The 21373-nt window shown below is 46.6% G+C and overlaps 1 protein-coding gene across 1 annotated transcript in view; it reads right to left on the bottom strand.

The window, feature by feature from the left end:
- The window catches only part of pip4k2aa (phosphatidylinositol-5-phosphate 4-kinase, type II, alpha a), a gene marked incomplete at its 5' end in the record, with an annotated part of 38644 nt that extends 17561 nt beyond the window's left edge, over positions 1-21083 (bottom strand). The window contains 3 exons of the mRNA XM_084461464.1: positions 3661-3757; positions 4293-4390; positions 20940-21083. Coding sequence (XP_084317590.1) covers positions 3661-3757; positions 4293-4390; positions 20940-21083 — 339 coding nt within the window. The remainder of the gene's footprint in view (positions 1-3660; positions 3758-4292; positions 4391-20939) is intronic.
- Positions 21084-21373: the final 290 nt, after the last annotated feature.

Genomic DNA, 21373 nt, shown 5'->3' with positions numbered 1-21373 from the left:
ACCCCCCTTACAGCCAGCCCCCCCCCACCCCCCACCCCCCCGGGGAATAGGGCTTTAACTGAGAGGGGGAGGAATTGCTCCAACAATTCAAGTTACTGCGCTTATGCCAACAGCAGTATTGAGTTTCGAAAATTTGGAACGCTTTCGATTGGAGTAGAAGTATGCTCAAGAAGCAAGAAGTATGCTCTTGTTTAGAAAGGAGATGCACTTGTGAGTTCTGGTAGTAGTAGTAGTGTGTATTTTATTCAAAATATATTCAAAAAGTATTCAAAATAAACTGTCCTTTTTTTCTGGGTGGTTATATTACTATTGTATTGAAGGTTGAACTGGGGCCTAGTAGCTCATTGTTTGTGGTTGGTGTCTACAGGCCTCCCAAGGCTGAGGTCAGTGCTTTTGACAGAATCTCTCATATACTCTCCTTGTATTCAAATTCAGAGATGATAGTGATGGGTGATTTTAATCTGGACTGGCGGAGTGTTGCTTCTGGTTACCTGAAGGAAGTGAGTGGTAATCTGGGCCTTTCTCAGTTGGTCAGTTGGTCTCAGTTGGCTTGCGTTGGTGAAAACACGGCCACATATTGTTTTGAGGAGAAATCTTAAAATCCTTCAATGCTCGAGCCTTTTTGGATGACAGTATTGATTAATAGTTTATGCTCAGTTGAGTCTGATGACGTGCAAGTCGCCCTTGATTCTTTTGTAAAAACATTCAATCACTTTGTAGATAAACACACCCCTTCTAAGAAGACTAGGATTAAAGATCGAGTTGCACCATGGTTTTCTAGTGATCTGTCTGACTGTCTCCCTTGTTTAATGAGAGGAATTGTGCCTGGTCCCGTGCCAGACGCACAAGGGATACCCAAGACTGGCTTTCTTTTAGACAACTCACAAATAAATGCACAACAGCTGTAAGGAAAGCTAAATCTGATTACTTTTTAAATTTAGTTTCTAACTCCTATTCAAATCCTGCAACGTTCTAGGGTGCAGTGAATTTAACTAAAAACAATCCCTCAAGTTCACTGCATAGACAGGAGTCTCAAACTCAAATTGTCTTGGGGCCACTGCTGGTATCGTCAACTCATAGGAGGGCCACTTCAATGTCAACTTCAACTACTACTAATTAAAGAAAGTGCAATATTTCTGAAAATGTCATTTTTCATTTCCATAACTAGACTCACAACTCAGTCTCTAAATGTTGCGAGACTATTCCATAACTAACATTTTCATCATACAAATTCAAACCGGTTTCCATTCATTTTAATATATTTTAAGAGTTAGTGCTGCAAATCATTTTTACTTACTTTTATTTTATCTTGAATAGCCTACATTTGTACTTTATTCTATTTTAGCTGCAAGATGCATCACTACTGTAAGCCTGCCCTGGACCTGTACTTGCATTTATTAAAGTTCAAGTTTGTTTCCATTTCTTACCAGACACTTGAATACATCTGTAGGCTACAACTCTATTTCTTCCCAGACACTCATCTTGAAAGACTGCTGAGATGTTAGCCCTCTCAGCTGTGTGGCTCGTTTTTTCCTCTCGTCTCCCTATGACACTGTTCTCCATGTGTAGTAATGAATAGCTCTTGACATTATATTCCTTTAGAACGGCGACTTTGTTCTTGCATATCAGGCAGGTAGCATTTCCATTGAACTCTACAAAAAATAATGCAATGTCCATCTTTCTTGAAACTGTCTGTGTTCCTAACGTTAGTTAACCATGAAAACAGCCTCTCGGTGGCGAGCTGCATTCTGTTCATAGTTCATAGTCGCGTGCGGATTGATTGCACCTGTGACTGTATGCAGCAATCACCTGGCGTGCTACGCACAATAACAGAATTTCGCCCCACATTTGAGCGACTTGAATATCGCATTGTAGGCCTGCCTGCTGGCGCCGTTTACAAGAAATTATTTTGTGGGCCGGATTATATGATATTTCTGACATCATGTCGCGGGCCGGATGGAGCGGTGTGGCCGGCCGCAAATGGCCCGCGGGCCGCGAGTTTGAGACCCCTGCCCTAAGTGTTCTACTGGTGAGGAAAATCTTGATTTGTTTTTTATATAACTGGCAGCCACAGTCATTAGTGAGCCGTTGAGATGCATTTTTAATCTCCCCATTGCGTCAGGTATAGTTCCTCAAGTTTGGAAATCTGCCCGGGTAGTCCCGTTGCAAAAAGAGGGTGATTCCACCGGCGACCCCCAAAAAGTTGCATGTGTGTGTGCCGTGTTGCCACTCACTATGTAATGTGTGTGTCACTGTGTGGCGGATTAAACTCCTGCTTACCATCTACAAATCACTCCATGGACTGGCCCCCATGTATCTGACCCAACTCTTGCGTCACCACACTAGGGCTGTATATCATCTTGGATTTCGCGATACGATACGCATCACGATACACAGGTCACGATTCGATACGTATCACGATACAGAGGTCACGATACAATACGATACGATACGTATTGCGATACACACATCATTTACTGAAAGATTTTAAGTGTTCAAGACTGAAAACTGAATGGCTCAAATGCACTTTATAGATAACTCAAACTCAATGACTGGACAGAGAGCTAGCTAATAAATATTTTACATTTGATATCCATGCTTTTTAAACTGTCAACATTGTAGTATTTATGGTTTTTCAAAATTATTTATATGTATGCTTTTTTAACTTAATATTGTAGAATATGCTTTTTAAACTGGATTTAAAAATGTAAATAAAAAAAAATAAAAAATAAAAAAATAAAATAAAAATTACAGCGCCCGGCTGTATCGATACTCCGGGCTGAAAGATCGATACAGTATCGCGAGACTACGTACCGCGATGCATCGTTGTATCGATACAATCCTACAGCCCTACACCACACCCCAGACACCCCAACACACCCACCACACCCCTCCAGAGAGTTACGGTCAGCCGACCAACTGCTGCTGGAGGTGCCCAGGTCTGGGCTCAAGACCAGAGGGGACAGGCCCTTCGCTATAGCAGCCCCCAGACTCTGGAATACCCCCGCCCCCCACATTAGAGCAGCCCAGACTCTGGAATAGCCCCCCCCCCCACATTAGAGCAGCCCAGACTCTGGAATACCCCCGCCCCCCACATTAGAGCAGCCCAGACTCTGGAATACCCCCGCCCCCCACATTAGAGCAGCCCAGACTCTGGAATACCCCCGCCCCCCACATTAGAGCAGCCCAGACTCTGGAATACCCCCGCCCCCCACATTAGAGCAGCCCAGACTCTGGAATAGCCCCCCCCCCCACACATTAGAGCAACCCAGACTCTGGAATAGCCCCCCCACATTAGAGCAGCCCAGACTCTGGTAACATTCAAGTCCCTCCTCAAAACCCATCTCTTCTCCCTTGCCTTTGATTAGTTCCTGCCTGCCCCCCTGGTAACCCAATTATTGCCATTTTAGTTCCTTTTACTTTATTTTGTAATTTGCTGCACTTTTTATTTCCATTTTATTTTGTTGTCTGTGTCTTTGCACGTATCCGTATTTTCACTATTCTTATGCTTTTGTATTTATATCTTTTGCTTTTATCTGTACAGCACTTTGGTTCAGCCACAGCTGTTTGTAAATGTGCTATATAAATAAAATTGACTTGACTTGACTTGACTTGGTCACAGTATGATGATGTCATTCTGTCTGCGTCCGGCGCCCCCACCTGGAAGTCCTGGTCGTCGATCCCAAACCTCTCCCGGAGGTTGCGGAACACCAGGGGGCAGTACTCCTTGAACTTGAAATGACTCGGCATGTTCTCCCTGCACACAAGACACACACTGGTCAATGATAACAATCACACACACACAATCACACACACACAATCACACACACACAATCACATACACACGTACACACATACACACACACACACACACACACACACACACACACACACACACACACACACTCACTCACAAACACACTCACTCACTCACAAACACACACACACACACACACACAAACACACACACACACACACACACACACACACACACACACACACTCACACTCACACTCACACTCACACTCACACACAGAAGTGAGACAGAGAAAGCGGAAGAGCCGGACAGTGTGTACGAATTTGACAGTGTGTACAAGCATATCTCATTTAGCTATAAAACACATTTTTCCCCTTTTCTTTAGCGTGTGCACAATCTAGGAGCTAACAGAAGGACATTTCCCTTCTCGTTGTACCTGTACAGCATGATGTAGTATGTGACAAGTAAGCCTGACATTGCCTTTGACTTCGGTGTGTGTGAAAGTGAGGAAGAGTGTTTGTGTGTGCAAACTCACTTGTTGAAGAGGTGGTTGTCCACCTTGATCTTGGAGTAGGCCTTGAAGTCATCAGGCATGAGCATGATGGGGATCTGAACATGGCTCAACTCGTTAATCTGGGAGAGAGAGAGAGAGAGAGAGAGAGAGAGAGGGAAGAGGGGGGGTGGCATGGAAAGAAAGAGTCAGTTTCAGCAGTTTGACAGTGATGTCTTGCTGTAGTCCTGTCTCTGCAGCCCATAAAGGGACCATTGACAAGGTCAGTATGACCTTCATCCTTCCTGGTTCCGACCACACCAAACCCCCATCTGGTTGACCGCACCAAACCCCCATCTGGTTGACCGCACCAAACCCCCATCTGGTTGACCGCACCAAACCCCCATCTGGTTGACCGCACCAAACCCCCATCTGGTTGACCGCACCAAACCCCCATCTGGTTGACCGCACCAAACCCCCATCTGGTTGACCGCACCAAACCCCCATCTGGTTGACAATGCAATCTAACCCGGAACATTCCTTTACAGCGCATTGTACAAAAACAACATGACCTCACTTAACCCCACACGGCAGATTGCACGCTATTTCAAGGGTAATTATTGGAGCTACAGTAGGTAGCCGAGCTCCACGTTGCTGGAATGGTCAGAACTGGCCTCCACGTTGCTGGAATGGTCAGAACTGGCCTCCACGTTGCTAGAATGGTCAGAACTGGCCTCAGAGGATTGAGTCTGGCGCAGCTTGTGTCACATATTAGACAGACGATCCCAGCTCTCTTTCACACAAACACACTCTCTCTCGCCGTCCTTCCCTCCCTCTCCATCTCTCTCTGTGCTGGCAGGTTGTGAGGGTCTATTAATAGACCACAGCCTGTCTTCGGTTTTATGAACTCTTTTGCACAGCAGGCTGCCACCCTCAATCATAAACAACCTGCTAGACGCCCAGCAGTTTGAACCTTGAACCAGAGACTAGTGTGTCATTTTCCGCTGCCTTGCATTAAGACAGGTTAATGTTTAGACAATCGTATTCACGGCATTGACAACAATCACAAGACCGTTTTTAGTGTGTGCACCATTAAAGACGGTGCCAATGTGTCCTAGTGGCATGTGGGAGCGAGTCCTTGCAGATGCCCCCTAATGCGCTAGGATCTACACAACAGATGGCTTGGGGCATGGGGGGAATATGGGAGTCAGTTTGATTTCACACCACCTTTGAGTAATGAAAGCATCTGGCTAAGTTTGAACGTTCGGTGTGCTTTAATCTTCCTGGTCCTTGAGAGTTGAAAAACAGCGTAGGGCTTTACTGCAGCACAGAAACAGCGGTTGAATTATAGTCCACTCTGTCCCCTAGCAGCCTGGACGGTCTATAAATCTTCAGGTCCAGGGTTGGTGAGCATTTGACTGAAACTCTGGGGAGACAGTAGGAAGATCCAGGATTCCAGCGCCTAGTTTCTGCCATATTTTAGGCCTGGATTACACTAATGCTACGTATTCGAACCATGAAAACGATCTGCAATCACACGGGCGTTTGGGCACAGTACACTACAACGCAGCTCCGGGCTTCTAGCCCGAATACGCAGCTCAGGGCGTATCCCAAGGCATCTGGGTTCCAGGGTTCTTTTCGCCGGGGTAGTGTAATGGGTAGTGTAATTTCTAGGTGCAAACGAAGGAACATGTATGCTTTTTTTCGGCGAATACACATTAGTGTAATCAAGGCATATTAATGTAATCAAGGCGTGGTGCCCTGTTGTGACTGGCACAGGCACCACGTCACACACAGCGCTGAGAGATGCATTCTGGGTCCTCTGAGAGGAGATGTCCCCTCATGACAAAGCTCTGTTTCACACAGGGAGGGAGACAAGACAATGCCCCCCTGCAACCTGTCTGTCTGTCTCTCTCTCTCTCTCTCTCTCTCTCTCTCTCTCTCTCTCCCACACACACACACACACACACACACACACACACACACACACAGACACAGACACAGACACACATTAAACGGCTGCGTTGTGCCCCTGGAGGGAAAACGGTTACACACTGGCACAGCGCGTAACTGCAGGAGAACAGCCACAGCCAGACAGACACACAGATGCATTCTGGGGGCTTCTAGTGATGAGTGATGACAAACACCCCTGGAGCATACTGCTCTCTCTCTGTCTAATCACCATTCCCCCTCCCCTCCTCTCCTGCTCCTCGGTGCGCCAAGGCTCTGGCGCCTCCTCTTTCCACACATCCTCCCCTAGCCCTGTCCCTGGGACACACCCTCCCCTAACCCTGTCCCATAGAGGACACACACCCTCCCCTTGCCCTGTCCCATAGAGGACACACACCCTCCCCTAACCCTGTCCCATAGAGGACACACACCTTCCCCTAGCCCTGTCCCCTAGAGGACACACCCTCCCCTAACCCTGTCCCATAGAGGACACACACCCTCCCCTAACCCTGTCCCATAGAGGACACACACCTTCCCCTAGCCCTGTCCCCTAGAGGACACACCCTCCCCTAACCCTGTCCCATAGAGGACACACCCTCCCCTAACCCTGTCCCCTAGAGGACACACACCCTCCCCTAGCCCTGTCCCATAGAGGACACACACCCTCCCCAAGCCTTGTCCCCTAGAGGACACACACCCTCCCCAAACCCTGTCCCCTAGAGGACACACACCCTCCCCTAACCCTGTCCCATAGAGGACACACACCTTCCCCTAGCCCTGTCCCATAGAGGACACACCCTCCCCTAACCCTGTCACCTAGAGGACACACCCTCCCCTAACCCTGTCCCCTAGAGGACACACCCTCCCCTAACCCTGTCCCCTAGAGGACACACCCTCCCCTAACCCTGTCCCATAGAGGACACACCCTCCCCTAGCCCTGTCCCCTAGAGGACACACCCGAATACTCTTGAAGACTGCAGACGCATTCCAGACAGCGTGTAGACGTATGCATACAGCACACTCATCTCTTTCTGACGCACTGCTAGAGGTCAGTGATGCTGAGCTAGCTCACTCTGCGTTTGGTTTCTGAGTGCGACAGGCTGTTATCTCTCGGTAGCTATCTGGAGCTTCACACTACCACTTCCTGTTTGTCACCATGGTGATGAGATCTGGGTTTCCGCCCCAGAGTAGAGAGAGAGAGAGAGGGAGAGGGGGGGGGGGTGGAGAGGGAGTGAGAGAGGGAGAGAGAGAGAGGGAGAGAGAGGAGAGAGAGAGAGGAGAGAGAAGGAGAGAGAGGGAGGGAGGGAGAGAGAGAGGAGAGATAGGAGAGGGAAAGAGGAGAGGGAGAGAGGAGAGAGAGAAGGAGAGAGAGAGGAGAGAGAGAGAGGAGAGAGGAAGAGAGGAGAGAGAGGGAGAGAGAGAGAGAGAACTGGCCCCCGTGGCCCCGGCAGACAGGAAGAGGAGTGAGCAGGAGGAGGAGTGAGCCGGAGGAAGAGTGAGCAGGAGGAGTGAGCAGGAGGAGTGAGCCGGAGGAGTGATCAGGAGGAGGAGTGAGCCGGAGGAGGAGTGAGCCGGAGGAGTGAGCAGGAGGAGGAGTGAGCCGGAGGAGGAGTGAGCAGGAGGAGGAGTGAGCCGAGGAGGAGTGAGCAGGAGAAGGAGTGAGCAGCAGGAGGAGTAAGCAGGAGGAGGAGTGAGCAGGAGGAGGAGTGAGCAGGAGGAGGAGTGAGCCAGAGGAGGAGTGAGCAGGAGGAGGAGGAGTGAGCAGGAGGAGGAGTGAGCCAGAGGAGGAGTGAGCAGGAGGAGGAGTGAGCAGCAGGAGGAGGAGTGAGCAGGAGGAGGAGTGCTTGCTCAGTCAGCGCTGGGACTGCATCAGGCCTTCCATCTGATTGCTCAGAGACCAGGAGATTAGAGCACTGCCCACAGTAGTCAGTCATTTGGCCTATTAGTAGCTAATTACCTTTATTACCACGTACAGTTGTACTGTATTAGTGTGCGACCTAATTGTGTCTGTCCCCAACCATGTTATTTGTGTAACTGAGTCTGTGCAAGAGGGTGTAACGCAGTCTAATGCTATTATTCAATCATGCTCAGTGTGTCTGTGGGGGGGGGGGGGGGGTGGATTACCTGTTTTCTACCAAGATTACTGCCTATAAACGGGCCTTGTAAATGCGGGACCACCAGGAAGAGACCCCCGGAGAGCGATTAAGACCCACCCATCAGGGTGCCGTCCCGTTGATAGTCTGGTGTCAGCTTGGACATCACAAGCGCGTTGGTGGGCGAGAGCTGGAGCAAGTGGTGGCTTGTTATGCTGGACTACGGTTTGGGGGAGTGCAAAAACGTTTTTTAAGCCATTTCGATTTGGGTAGGCTATTATTAGCCTCTAGTTTATTGTAGTACAAAATAGATTTTTTAAAGCGCTCAATCCGCTCAATCTGATCTCGTCAGCAGAGGGGTATAGAGGCATGCTAGAACGCTTATTCTCAGTGGTATTTTCAGCAAAAATACTCAGACATGTTTTGGGGACCCCAAAGACTTATATTAAATTGTCTAAAATTAGCATAATAGGATCCCTTTAAGTATGAAGTTAACTTGCATGTGGGGACTTATGCCGGGTGCAGACTAGAAGATTTTAAACCCGATTTTAGCTCCGATTCACCCCTCCCGACAATTACCTGCCCAAATTATCTTGTATGTGTGAAGTGTTTACCGACCTAAACTTAACGTTCCCGACTGAGTCTCTCTGATTTTGAATCGTAAACATCAAACATGTTTGATATTTATCCTTGGGACAGCGATGGAATACTGAGCGGAAACCCACATTAGCCAATAAGAGAGCTGACTGGGAAGCGTCACCAAGATTTTTTGTAGCTAGGCGACAGAAACATGGCTGCCAATAACAATAACAAGAGCTGTGTCTCCCGAGCTAGGTGGACAGTCCAAATGGAGGATAGGCTTGTTGAGTTGTGGAGAGAACATGAGTGCTTGTTCAACGTATCCTGCAAAACATACCATAACAGGACTGACAAATAAAAGAGTTAAGCTGAAATATCCATGGTTTTGGATGTACCAGGTGAGCTAGCGAAAATGCTAAAGCTAACGTAACGTTGAATTTGAATTTCTTTATTTGTAAAGGGACAGTGTACATTAATTAACATGTTCAAGTCATGTAAATGTACCAGCAGGGCTAATTTACATCCGTAGTCCCAACATAATAACACGATAAACAAACAACATAAAAACATGAGTGCAAATAACAGTTTGTTCACACATAATAGCCAATTCGGTATAAATATAAAATTACAATATAAAATTATAAGTGATTGCATGTTTGACTGTCTAGTAACCATTGCTTTATAGATTTTGTGAAGGTGTTCATGTTTGTAATGTTCCTAAGTTCTGTAGTGTCATAGAAATTATAGTTTCATCACCTACTTTTGTAATTCACCACCTCCCTCAACCTTTCACATAGCTGTGCTAACCTAATTCATGACAGGATGACCTCCAGGAGGTCCACACATCTAGAAATCTGTCTACTCCAGAATAACCATCCTTTGTCCCTTTGCCCCTCTTAGAAATTACCGCCTTTTCTCATGTCACATGTCTGTATTCTCGACCACTGTTGATGATGCCTGCCATTTAAAATTACGTACAATGGGTTAGCCAATCACATCCCGGAGTGCCATACCTGTGTTTTGGTTGAATATGAGGCAGCGCAAGACCAGGGGCGGCACTTCTTGGGATACCACTCATGTGCGTTGTCCGGAAGTCCTTGCGCTCGTATGTTTTCTCAATAAACCAGACTTAACCTGTTTGAGCGAATCTTGGTAAATCCTTTTTGACTAGATCAGTTGAAATCCATCACAGTAGGCTGTAAACGTTTAGCGTGGTAACGTTACACTATGTGTGGTAGAGAGACATTTGTGTAATGCCTTTATTAGAAAACATTTCATTGCAGTTCAGGAAGTGAAGACCATGTTTGTTTTGCTCTGAAGTCACGTTTGATCACGCAAGTTTCTGTGAGATCACATTTCCCTGGAATGAATCGCCACTCTGAAATCGTGGAGTGCGCGTTCTTACGATTAAAATATTTAAAAATTGGTTAAGATTATCGTTGTCTGTGGTCTCCCATGTTTATAAAATCGGTTAAGATTTGAAAATCCTCTAGTCTGCACCAGGCATTAGGAATGTATGAAAATGTCATGGCTTGTAGCGTGTTAATAATGTAAACTAAGCTCTCAGTGTAACCTACTTTAGTAAACAGTTCCAGTGTAACCTACTTTAGTAAACAGTTTCAGTGTAACCTACTCTTATAAACAGTTTCAGTGTAACCTACTCTAGTAAACAGTTTCAGTGTAACCTACGTTAGTAAACAGTTCCAGTGTAACCTACTTTAGTAAACAGTTCCAGTGTAACCTACTCTTAAACAGTTTCAGTGTAACCTACTTTAGTAAACAGTTCCAGTGTAACCTACTCTAGTAAACAGTTTCAGTGTAACCTACTTTAGTAAACAGTTTCAGTGTAACCTGCTACACGTTGTTCTGCTGCTGTAGACATCTCATTTTTGGCTGGGCTGATGGCCAAGCCCTCAATGTTGCTTTGTTGTATTGAAAGAAGAGAGGCATACTATCGATGGAGGGAAAAGTGTGTGTGAGTGAGTGAGTGAGTGAGTGAGTGAGTGAGTGAGTGAGTGAGTGAGTGAATGAATGAGAAAGAATTATAATGATTTCAGTGTGTATAAGTACTTTTTGAACATTTTCACCATATTTTAACAATACAGCGATAATACTGATAACCGTGGTAATTTTGGTCACTATAATCGTCATATGAAATGTACATCCCGTTACTCCCCAACTCCCCAAAATTCGTTTTTCTGTGAACAGCTGAGATAATACATTTTAAAAGGTCACATGGGCTGTGCACATGGGTCAGATTATGGGTCTAGACTTCTTTTGACCTTCCCTTCTTGTTTATTAACAATGCAATTACATCATATGTTATACAGGCCTATTTATTGGAGGATGTAGAATGGGACCTATAGAGACAATAAATTCAAAATGTCACCAGTATTCCTGAATGAATAATACCGTATTACCATGAATATGAGGAACCCTGTGCTTTCAGGTCTCTGCTTCCACCTGATCAGAGAAAACGTGAAAATACAGCCCCACTTTACACAGTGCTCTTATTCCTTTAAGGATCACAGCAACACTGTATCTTTACGGCTTAGTTTGCACGCTACTTGTTGGCGGCAAGCTTTCCAACGCCGTTCCCCAACACTGCAGCCACGTTAAGCATCTCTCCGATATGAAGAGGCTGGTGTGGGTTGGGAGAACGACTGACGCTGTCTTTCTAACATGCTCTGCTAAATTAGTAGGCTCCTCTTGCCTCTCTCTCTCCCTACTCATCTCTCTCTCCCTACTCATCAGTCTCCCTCTCCCTCTCTCCCTATCTCCTTATCCCTCTCTCTCCCTACTCATCTCTCTCTCTCTCCCTCTCCACTCATCCCTCTCTCTCCCTACTCATCAGTCTCCCTCTCTCTCTCTCTCCCTCTCCACTCATCCCTCTCTCTCCCTACTCATCTGTCTGTCTCTCTCTCTCTCTCTCTACTCATCCCTCTCTCCTCATCATTCCCCATTCTCATCCAGAGGTCAGCCTTAATGAGGACACAGCGATAGGGCGCAGGTGTACACACACACACGCGTATGCTCAGCCATGCGCACACACACACACGCGTATGCTCAGCCATGCACAGACAAGCACACACTGCTGAACACCAGTGTCACACACAAAACACACAAAGGGCCTATTCCATTCTTCTATTGTATTCTAATCTAATCTCATCGATTCCTAACAGGGCCAGTGCACAAACCAAATCAATCAGTGCAGCTACAGCACATGCGAGTACATGGCTGAAATTGATAGCCATTTGATACTAGCAGCTACACGGGGGGGAAATGTCATGCAATGTCGCAGCGTCTCCTGTTCAATGTTCAGCTCCCCTGTGTGTTTCCCACATGCATGACCAGCACTTCCACACAGAGAGGTAGAGCACACAGGAAGGGGGGGTGGTGGTGTCAGTGTCATGAGAGAGAGAGAGAGAGAGAGAGAGAGAGGGAGAGGGAGAGAGAGACAGGACAGGTCCAGACCGAGCATCAAACGTCACCTCTCCTGCAGAGTCAAGCTGCTGATCCCCGTCCGAAGCCAGCCACCCTGGGCTGCACTGGTACGCACACACACACACACACACACAAACACACGGGCGCACGCGCACACACACACACACACACACACACACACACACGCACAAACACACATATGAGGCACCCACACACAGGCACGAGCAAACACAAAGTGTGTCTTGGCTGATCGCCTGGGGAAACTGGGTCCTTTTGTCCCATATTTTCTATCATTCTCCACCCATATTCATCACATATTAGCTGCAGGTCTCTCCTGTGGCCATTTATAGCAAAGCGCTGCGCCCGTACAGAGACAGCCTCTCTGACTCGGGAGGGAAGGAAAAAAGAGAGAGAGAGATTCAAGAAGAATGGTCTGAGGGGAGAACGGGGAGACAGAGAGACATGAAGAAGGGCTTGTTGGCACCATTATACAGTACTTGAGCACCACGATGAAGGTGATTTTCAAAGTTAACTATTAGAGAATTATTTGGTGTTATATTGAGTCAATTAGACTACATACTGTATGACCTTTCTGATTCAGATGTTCTGATGAATTAAACCATTGCTCCTCGCTGATTTGAAGCCATTTTCCTAAAGCATCCACCCACTTGATGAGACATGACTGTGTGGTCAGCTAGCCTATACCCTAACATACAGCACCAGCCTACTGGGGCTGGCTACTGTGACGAGTTTGAAGTCACATGGGACCTGTACCAGTCAATGACAAGAGCTACACCTGGGCTACACCTGTGACCTGACCTGCTAACTGCTCGCGGCCTATATGCATAATTCAACCAGCGCTGCGGGGGACTGGATGGAAGAGAGCAAAGTATCTGATACAGCTCTACTGGACCAACCACACCATCTCTACTGGACCAACCACACTCCATCTCTACTGGACCAACCACACTCCATCTCTACTGGACCAACCACACTCCATCTCTACTGGACCAACCACACTCCATCTCTACTGGACCAACCACACTCCATCTCTACTGGACCAACCACACTCCATCTCTACTGGACCAACCACACTCCATCTCTACTGGACCAACCACACTCCATCTCTACTGGATCAACCACACTAAATCTCTACTGGACCAACCACACTCCATCTCTACTGGACCAACCACACTCCATCTCTACTGGACCAACCACACTCCATCTCTACTGGACCAACCACACTCCATCTCTACTGGACCAACCACACTCCATCGGCAGGAGATGCCAGAGATGCTGGACCCTTCTTGTCAAGACTGATTTCATTCCAACAGTGGGGGTCTGTCAGTCTGACAAGTGAGGCAATGTCTTCAACAGGGTCTTAGAGTCCGTGGTGTTGGTGGTAGTGTGGGCCCAGATGCAGTGTTGTTTAAGCACAGAGAGCTCTAGCTAAGGTATATTCATGTTCTTATGCTACGTTCAGTGCGCAAGCTCAAATTTCAAATACAAATTTTGTTTTTTTTGTTTGGCTGTTTACTTTTTGGGGGGGATCAAAATTGTATTTTATTAAACAAATGGTACAATCAATTACATCTTGCATGCAATACAAAACAGCACAAGAACCCCCTCCCCCACTCCAGACCACCCCCCCTATAGACAGTTATCCTAATGAGCTTTTGAGGTTCACAGAGTGAGAAATCCACATCTCGATCGTTGACTCCTTTGCCCCACACTCCCGGGCTCCGTGGTTCTAGAGACACTAGATCCAGGTATGGGAGAACCCAGACACTAGATCCAGGTATGGGAGAACCCAGACACTAGATCCAGGTATTGAACAACCCAGACACTAGATCCAGGTATGGGAGAACCCAGACGCTAGATCCAGATATGGGAGAACCCAGACACTAGACCCAGGTATGGGAGAACCCAGACACTAGATCCAGGTATGGGAGAACCCAGACACTAGACCCAGGTATGGGAGAACCCAGACACTAGATCCAGGTATGGAAGAACCCAGACACTAGGGCTGTAGCGATTATTACATAATCGTCAAACCGCGATTATTTTTTGTGACCGCGATTGTTTTTTTAACCGCGGTTATGAAAAAAAATTACAAATAAAAAAAAATATATATATATTTTTTTTTTTTTTTAAATAAAAAATAAATCTGTTGCACTGTTAATATGGTAGCAACCTTAGTTCAATGGAATTCTTCAACTTGTTGGCACTTGTCCTATTCGTTCATAGCAACTAATGACAAGAGACACTGTATTAAAGAAGTAAAGAAGCACTGATGCATTGTCCACTTCATGTGCTATTTGTATACTCCAAATTTAATTTCATCTTTGTTTTTCTATGCTTTTTTTTATTGAGGAGGATATATGTTCTATGTAAATGTTGTTAACATTCATGATATTAAAGAGGCGTGGTTTTAAACCACAGGTTTACTTCATAGGCTGAGTACTTGTGTTATTAGGCTAAAAATGAGTCAGAACTCGGAACCCACCCACCCTCACTCACTCACTCACTCACTCACTCACTCACTCACTCACTCACTCACTCACTCACTCACTCACTCACTCACTCACTCACTCCCTCTCTGTCTGTCTGTCTTTCTCTCTCTCTCTCTCTCTCAAACACACACACTCTCACTCAAATCACACGGACATGAGCATCAGTGCCAGGGCCGGCCCGTGGCATAGGCAAAGTAGGCGGCCGCCTAGGGTGCCAGATTGGCAAGGGGCCCTAGTGGTGTGATGCGAGCCCCCCCCCCGCCCCCCGGTCAACAACTCTGACAATTATTGTAATAATCGCAATTATTTTTCTGACAATTAATCGTTAAGCAAAATTCATAATTGTTACAGCCCTACCAGACACTAGTTCCAGGTATGGGAGAACCCAGACACTAGATCCAGGTATGGGAGAACCCAGACACTAGTTCCAGGTATGGGAGAACCCAGACACTAGATCCAGGTATGGGAGAACCCAGACCCAGCGTGAGAGGGAGGCTTCCAGGGCGTCACTACTGTAAACCCGGCTAATACTGCTGGCCTTTTGATCAGGGTTAGCTCAGGCTGGACAGGTCGTTTTGATCAGGGTTAGCCCAGGCTGGACAGGTCGTTTTGATCAGGGTTAGCTCAGGCTGGACAGGTCGTTTTGATCAGGGTTAGCCCAGGCTGGACAGGTCGTTTCGGATGAGTGTAACAGGTGAGGCTGTTCACATTATTTTTTAAATGTGGCCAATATCAGATTCCAGTGTGAACTGGTCACGGTCCTAAACAGACCCGAATACGCAAAATAACAAAGACGTGCACACTGTCATACGGAGGAAAACATGGAGGCAGGGCTGAAAATGAACACCTGCCACCGGCCAAATGCAGGTAAAATTTCCAATTGGCGACTAGATTTCGGAAGGCTGTCTGAAAAATCGATATACTTGTCCGGTAGATGTTTTCCTCTCCAGTCCCCTTGGCAGGTGACTCACCGTGAGCCAGACAGTTAATTTCCCCCCTGCATGGGGGCCAGGGACGTTGGTGTTTGCGCTTTCCTTTTCTGATGTGCAGTGGAAGTTGACACATTCATGAGCAGATGATAACAAGGACGAGGAAGAGGAGAGAGACATTTTCAATTGGGGATTTTAGTGGAGTGTTGGCTGCTACTTGTGCGTGTGTGGAGGCAGCAGCGGAGCAGGGAGGGTTGGGATCGAGACGTGAACGTCTTCACGGAAACAGATTCAACATTTCAGGATGTCAAGGGCTATTTTTAACTACACCTGTCAGCGCCTTTGCATTGCAAATTATCAGACATGTATCTGATTTAGGACCACATATGGAAGTGGTGCAAATCCAAATGGAAAAGATCAGATTCCATTGTGCTGTTCACACTGTTATGAAAACCCCACAGATCTGAGTCACATATGAGCAAAAAAATCTGATTTGGGCCACATCTTGCAACAGTTGAAATGCAGTAGTCAAATTACAAATCACTTTAACAACTAACATCACTCACAACCATATAACTTTTCTGTCCTTTCAAGCAAAGCATCGGGCCTAGACCTACTGGTATGGTTGCTGGACCTGTGGAGCCCTCACTGGTTTCCCATGATGCTCTGGTGGTAAGAATGCGGTGACATGGCAGGTCTCCAGGACGTGCCAGTGAGTGGATGGGTTTGATTGATAGGCCCCTTAGGGAGATAAGGAGGGTTCTGTTTTGCTGCCTGTGTGCGTGAGAGAGAGAGAGATAGGTTGTGTGCATGTGTGCGTGAGAGAGAGATAGGTCGTGTGCGTGTGTGCGTGAGGGAGAGGGAGAGAGAGAGAGATAGGTCGTGTGTGTGCGTGTGTGCGTGACAGAGAGAGATAGGTTGTGTGTGTGTGTGCGTGAGAGAGAGAGAGAGAGAGGTTGTGTGCGTGTGTGAGAGAGGTCTTGTGCGTGTGTGTGCGAGAGAGAGAGAGAGGTTGTGTGCGTGTGTGTGCGTGAGAGAGAGGGAGGGAGAGAGAGAGAGAGGGAGAGAGAGCGTGCGAGCATTGCCTCTGCAGTGTTTCCCTGGTTGGCCGCATTCTCCAGACTCCCCCTCTCTCCATTCCATTCCAGTGCTCCATCGTTAGCAGACATTCCATATGACCCCTACTCCAACCTGGGGCCTGCGCTCTGAAACTCACCCCTCATCAACACTATCAACTATTGCCTTCACACTCTTCCCCTGCCACTGTCATTTCCCCAAGCATAAATTACCATTAGGGTAACCTTTGTCCACTGTGAGTAGTACAGCGGGGGCGATGAAAAAAAGAGACATTTGGAACACCTTGAGAAAAACCACGGCCTAAGTAGCTTCAGGATAAATAAAAAAAAAAGGAGTCAATATCTTGGTTGGTATGGGGGCCGCGTAATGCAAGTCAAAGAGAAGTTTCAACATGCAACTCTGGTTCAGGATGAGACCTGAAGGCTGTGTTTAGCCAATTCGTTGCTCTGGGGAGGTAAAGTAGTTTCAGGGGGTTGGACACAGCAGCCTCCGCCATGAAGAGTTTAAGTGAAAGAGGCAGGAGGATAAGTGAACAGCACATGGAGACAGATCATGATAGATCAGCTAGGGCTCGGATTAGGCCGCTGCTCGGAAGCTGAGTGAAGCTGTATAGTGGACCATCTATACTCTCATTGTGTATAGTGGACCATCTATACTCTCATTGTGTATAGTGGACCATCTATACTCTCATTGTGTATAGTGGACCATCTATACTCTCATTGTGTATAGTGGACCATCTATACTCTCATTGTGTATAGTGGACCATCTATACTCGCATTGTGTATAGTGGACCATGTGAATGAATTTCAAGTCTCACCAAAGTGTTCTGTTTTCCTACTTGACTGTTGTTCTAACTTTGTAGTTCGTTCTCATAGATCAGTCTGTTACAACTACAAATTCTTCCTGTGTGACATCACTTCCCTGTCCTCTTCATCCTGAAACTATGTCACTTCCTTTTTCACTGTATAACCTATCGACCTCGTCCACATCTGACTCACTCTGCCCGGATTCACTTCCTGTGCTAGAGTCCGACTCTGCAGAATCGTAACAGAATAAAACTATTGCCTTTGTTTAAAACCAGCTTGACCGACCACTCAGCGTGTTCTTTGAAATCTAAACTAAACCAAGTAAGGTTTTTCCTTTACAACCATCTATACTCTCATTGTGTATAGTGGACCATCTATACTCTCATTGTATTGTGTAATCACTTCTTCGGTTCCTTGTCCTGGTGGTTCTGGTGCGTCCAGATGTTCTGTGCTGTACCACAAACTGCCTTTCAGAGGACATTAAAAGTTTGGTAGTGACAATTTTTACGGTGGCTGGAAATATTGATTTCAAGCATTTTATCCATCAATACCTTACAGTGTATATTTGGGTCATGGTTAGGGTTGAGGGTAGGGATGGGGTTAGAGTTGTTTATGTTTTGAAACGAGAAATGGCCAAAACAAGATTTAGCGCCGCAAGAATAGCGGGCGTGTCTATTCTTACGGCCGCTGTGATTGTGAGGCAGCAGATAGAGCGTCGTAAGAATAGCGGGGAATGCTAACCTTACGCCCGCCATAAGAATAGACTGTGCCTTAGAGTTTTCTAAGCCTGAGTCTAAGACTATGGCACACACTGCCACTGCTCCTGTGCAGCTTTGCTTCGGTTTACTAGCACAGATCTAGGATAAGCTTATCCTCCCTGCAGCCCTGATCTTAACAAATGGGAAAGAATATCACAGAACTGACCTGAGACCAGCTGAGGGCAACAAACTTTTACCATTACAATTCACTCTAGCCAGGCCCCTGTAGCACCACTGGGGAGTAACACTGGCTATTCAACAGACATGATTATTGAAGGCATGGTAGTAGTATCGAGAACAGCCTCTAGTAAAGCAAAAGCAACACTAAATATATATGCCTCAACCAGGGCTGAAAATTAACACCCGCCACCGGCCAAATGCAGGTAAAATTTCCAATTGGCGACTAGATTTCCGAAGGCTATCTGGAAAAAATATATACTTGGCCGGTAGATTTTTTCATCTACAGTCCCCTTGGCAGGTGACTCACCGTGAGCCAAAAAGTTAATTTTCACCCCTGGCCTCAACTGTAACTATTTTTACTGTCTGCATATCACTGTATACATACACCTCACCTGTGACTATGCCTGCTGTCTGCATTAGGAAATAACAGAACCAAATTCCTTTGCCTGTCTTCAGTTTACTCCACTAGCAGGGCTGACGTAGTCTTAGTCTCAACGCCAAACCCATGAGAGTTCTTTTGCTGTTACACTACGTAAGCTATGCCCGCAACACAAATCAGTAACGACTTTTGTGATCAGGCGCTCCTACCCATAGATATGCCCCGCCCATCTAACCTGGGCTAGCGTCTCTCATTTGCTGCTACGACCTGTCACTCTTTCAATTTTAACCCGTCGATACGGCCTCAGAACACCAGCTTTGGCGGTGAAGTGGCACAGACTCTATTATGTAGTATGCAGAGCGCAGCGATTCAACATAATATTTGAGTCTGGAGAGAGACTAATGTAGTCTATGCTAATGTGCACTGAATAACCTCAGATCCCTCTAACAATAAAGCCCTATGTTTACATTGAGGAGGTTAGAGTTTCTGATTGCCTTTTTTGAAGGCCTGTACAGCTTCCCACATAGTCTCAGGGTAACATAAAACATGACATACCTAAACATGATGCTTGCTTCTGTCATCAACGGTCACAGATATCAAAGGTTGGAAAGTTCAGTTTGAAGTTTAGGATATGTAGTTGCAATGTTGCAAGCTGAAGTGAGTGTCAGTACAAGCCTAGTCTGGAGCCAAGAGCCACGCGACGTGGGCATGGGGAGGAGCCAGCGCATTACCTTTCAGATCCAGCTGCATTTGAACAGCCAATGATCCATCCTCCCCTCACAAAACCCTACTGGGTTCCCATTTGAACAGCCAATCATCCATCCTCCCCTCACAAAATCCTACTGTGTTCCCATTGGTGTCTAGGGAGAGGTGGAGGAGAGGTTCTCGCAGCAACCAACACCTGACAACACTTGAACACTATGCACAACTGTATACTTGATGATTATTTAATTCCACTGCCTACATCATGGACACAGACAGTCATCCATGATCGGGTAGGAAAAGTAGATGAGGATGATACTGCTAGACTACAGATAGTATAGTAGATTGACAGTTTGGGAACCTTTAAATGTCTAGCTGAGTACCTAGGACTGGAATGAGAAACTGATTAGTACTGATAAGATACTGTAAGGACAAGCGATTACAAGAATTCCAATGTCCCTGGCGTACTCGTTACACATGGCAAATAAACGCCCTATTCTAGCAGCGAGAGATTCTGGGAACTTAGATTAGTATAAGCTTAACACTCTAGTTCTAAGAATGTATAGAGTTATTGATAAGCTTTGGTGCCAACATGGAATAGGTACATTACATTACAGTCATTTAGCAGATAGTAGTAGTAGGTGACTAAGTAGGTGACTTGCAGTTTGCAGAATGTCTGGGCGGGCTGTAAGCAGGCTCTGTGTGAGCACTGTGGGTGTAGAGCGAGGAAGAGACAGGGAGCAGCGATAAGCGCTCTCGCATGGGAAGATCTGACATAAAGCCCTGAGAGCTTTATCCTACACATACACAACAGGAAGCGACAAGGCCCTCTGACTGACTGACTCTTACACACACACACACACACACACACACACACACACACACACACACACGAGAAACAGAAGGGGTTTTAAACAGTTTGAATGGACATGATAAATCCAACAGCATAGCCTTGCTGCTGATCATCTTGTATACGCGGGTTAGGTCATGCTGGCTGTTCCACGAAGAAACGGCATCTCTGAGAAATGTACACTTGCGGTAGAAGTGTTGCCAAACCGCCAACTTGCCAGCTAAAGCAACCTCAAATGAAATGCAGAGAATAGCACACATTTGCATCTAACAGGACGTTGCTAGCTGTCATCTCAGATTTGCGTCTGGATACCAGCCAGCCCCATGCAGTCAGTTCACAGCGAGCAAGGGTCGCTTATTTGTTTTGGTACAGTAAGGTTAGTAGAGGTGGTGAAACACTGATTTGATCGCCACGATGGACAGGCTGACTCACCGAATGGTTGACTCCCCACATCAGAACGCTGAGCAGAGGGTCGCTGGCACGGAACAGCTTCACTTTCTGAGCGACGAAGTGTTTCTTCTTGGTCTTCGTTTTGCTCGCAATAGATGCGGCAATGCTGCTCGCCGCCGTGGCCATCTTTAGCAGTAGTAAACTGGCCGAATATCAGTGACAGTTCGCCGTGTAGCTGGCAATGACCCACCAGCTATCGTCTCAATGATCACAGATACCCTGCATTTAGCCAGCTGGCAATCCGAAAACACCCGTCTGAATATGATCCTCTATTCACCGATTGTATGTTGATTAACTCCTTGGCAATGTAACGTTATCATTAATGGCTATTTCCTTAGCAGCAGAAACTGCGAGCAGATATATATTCGACTATTAATCACTAGCTTGGTCAATAATCCATCACTTCCCCCAACATC

Source organism: Borostomias antarcticus, assembly GCF_949987555.1.
Source record: "Borostomias antarcticus genome assembly, chromosome: 2".
In the NCBI taxonomy this organism is placed as follows: Eukaryota; Metazoa; Chordata; class Actinopteri; order Stomiiformes; family Stomiidae; genus Borostomias; species Borostomias antarcticus.
This window is presented reverse-complemented; position numbering and strand designations above follow the sequence as displayed.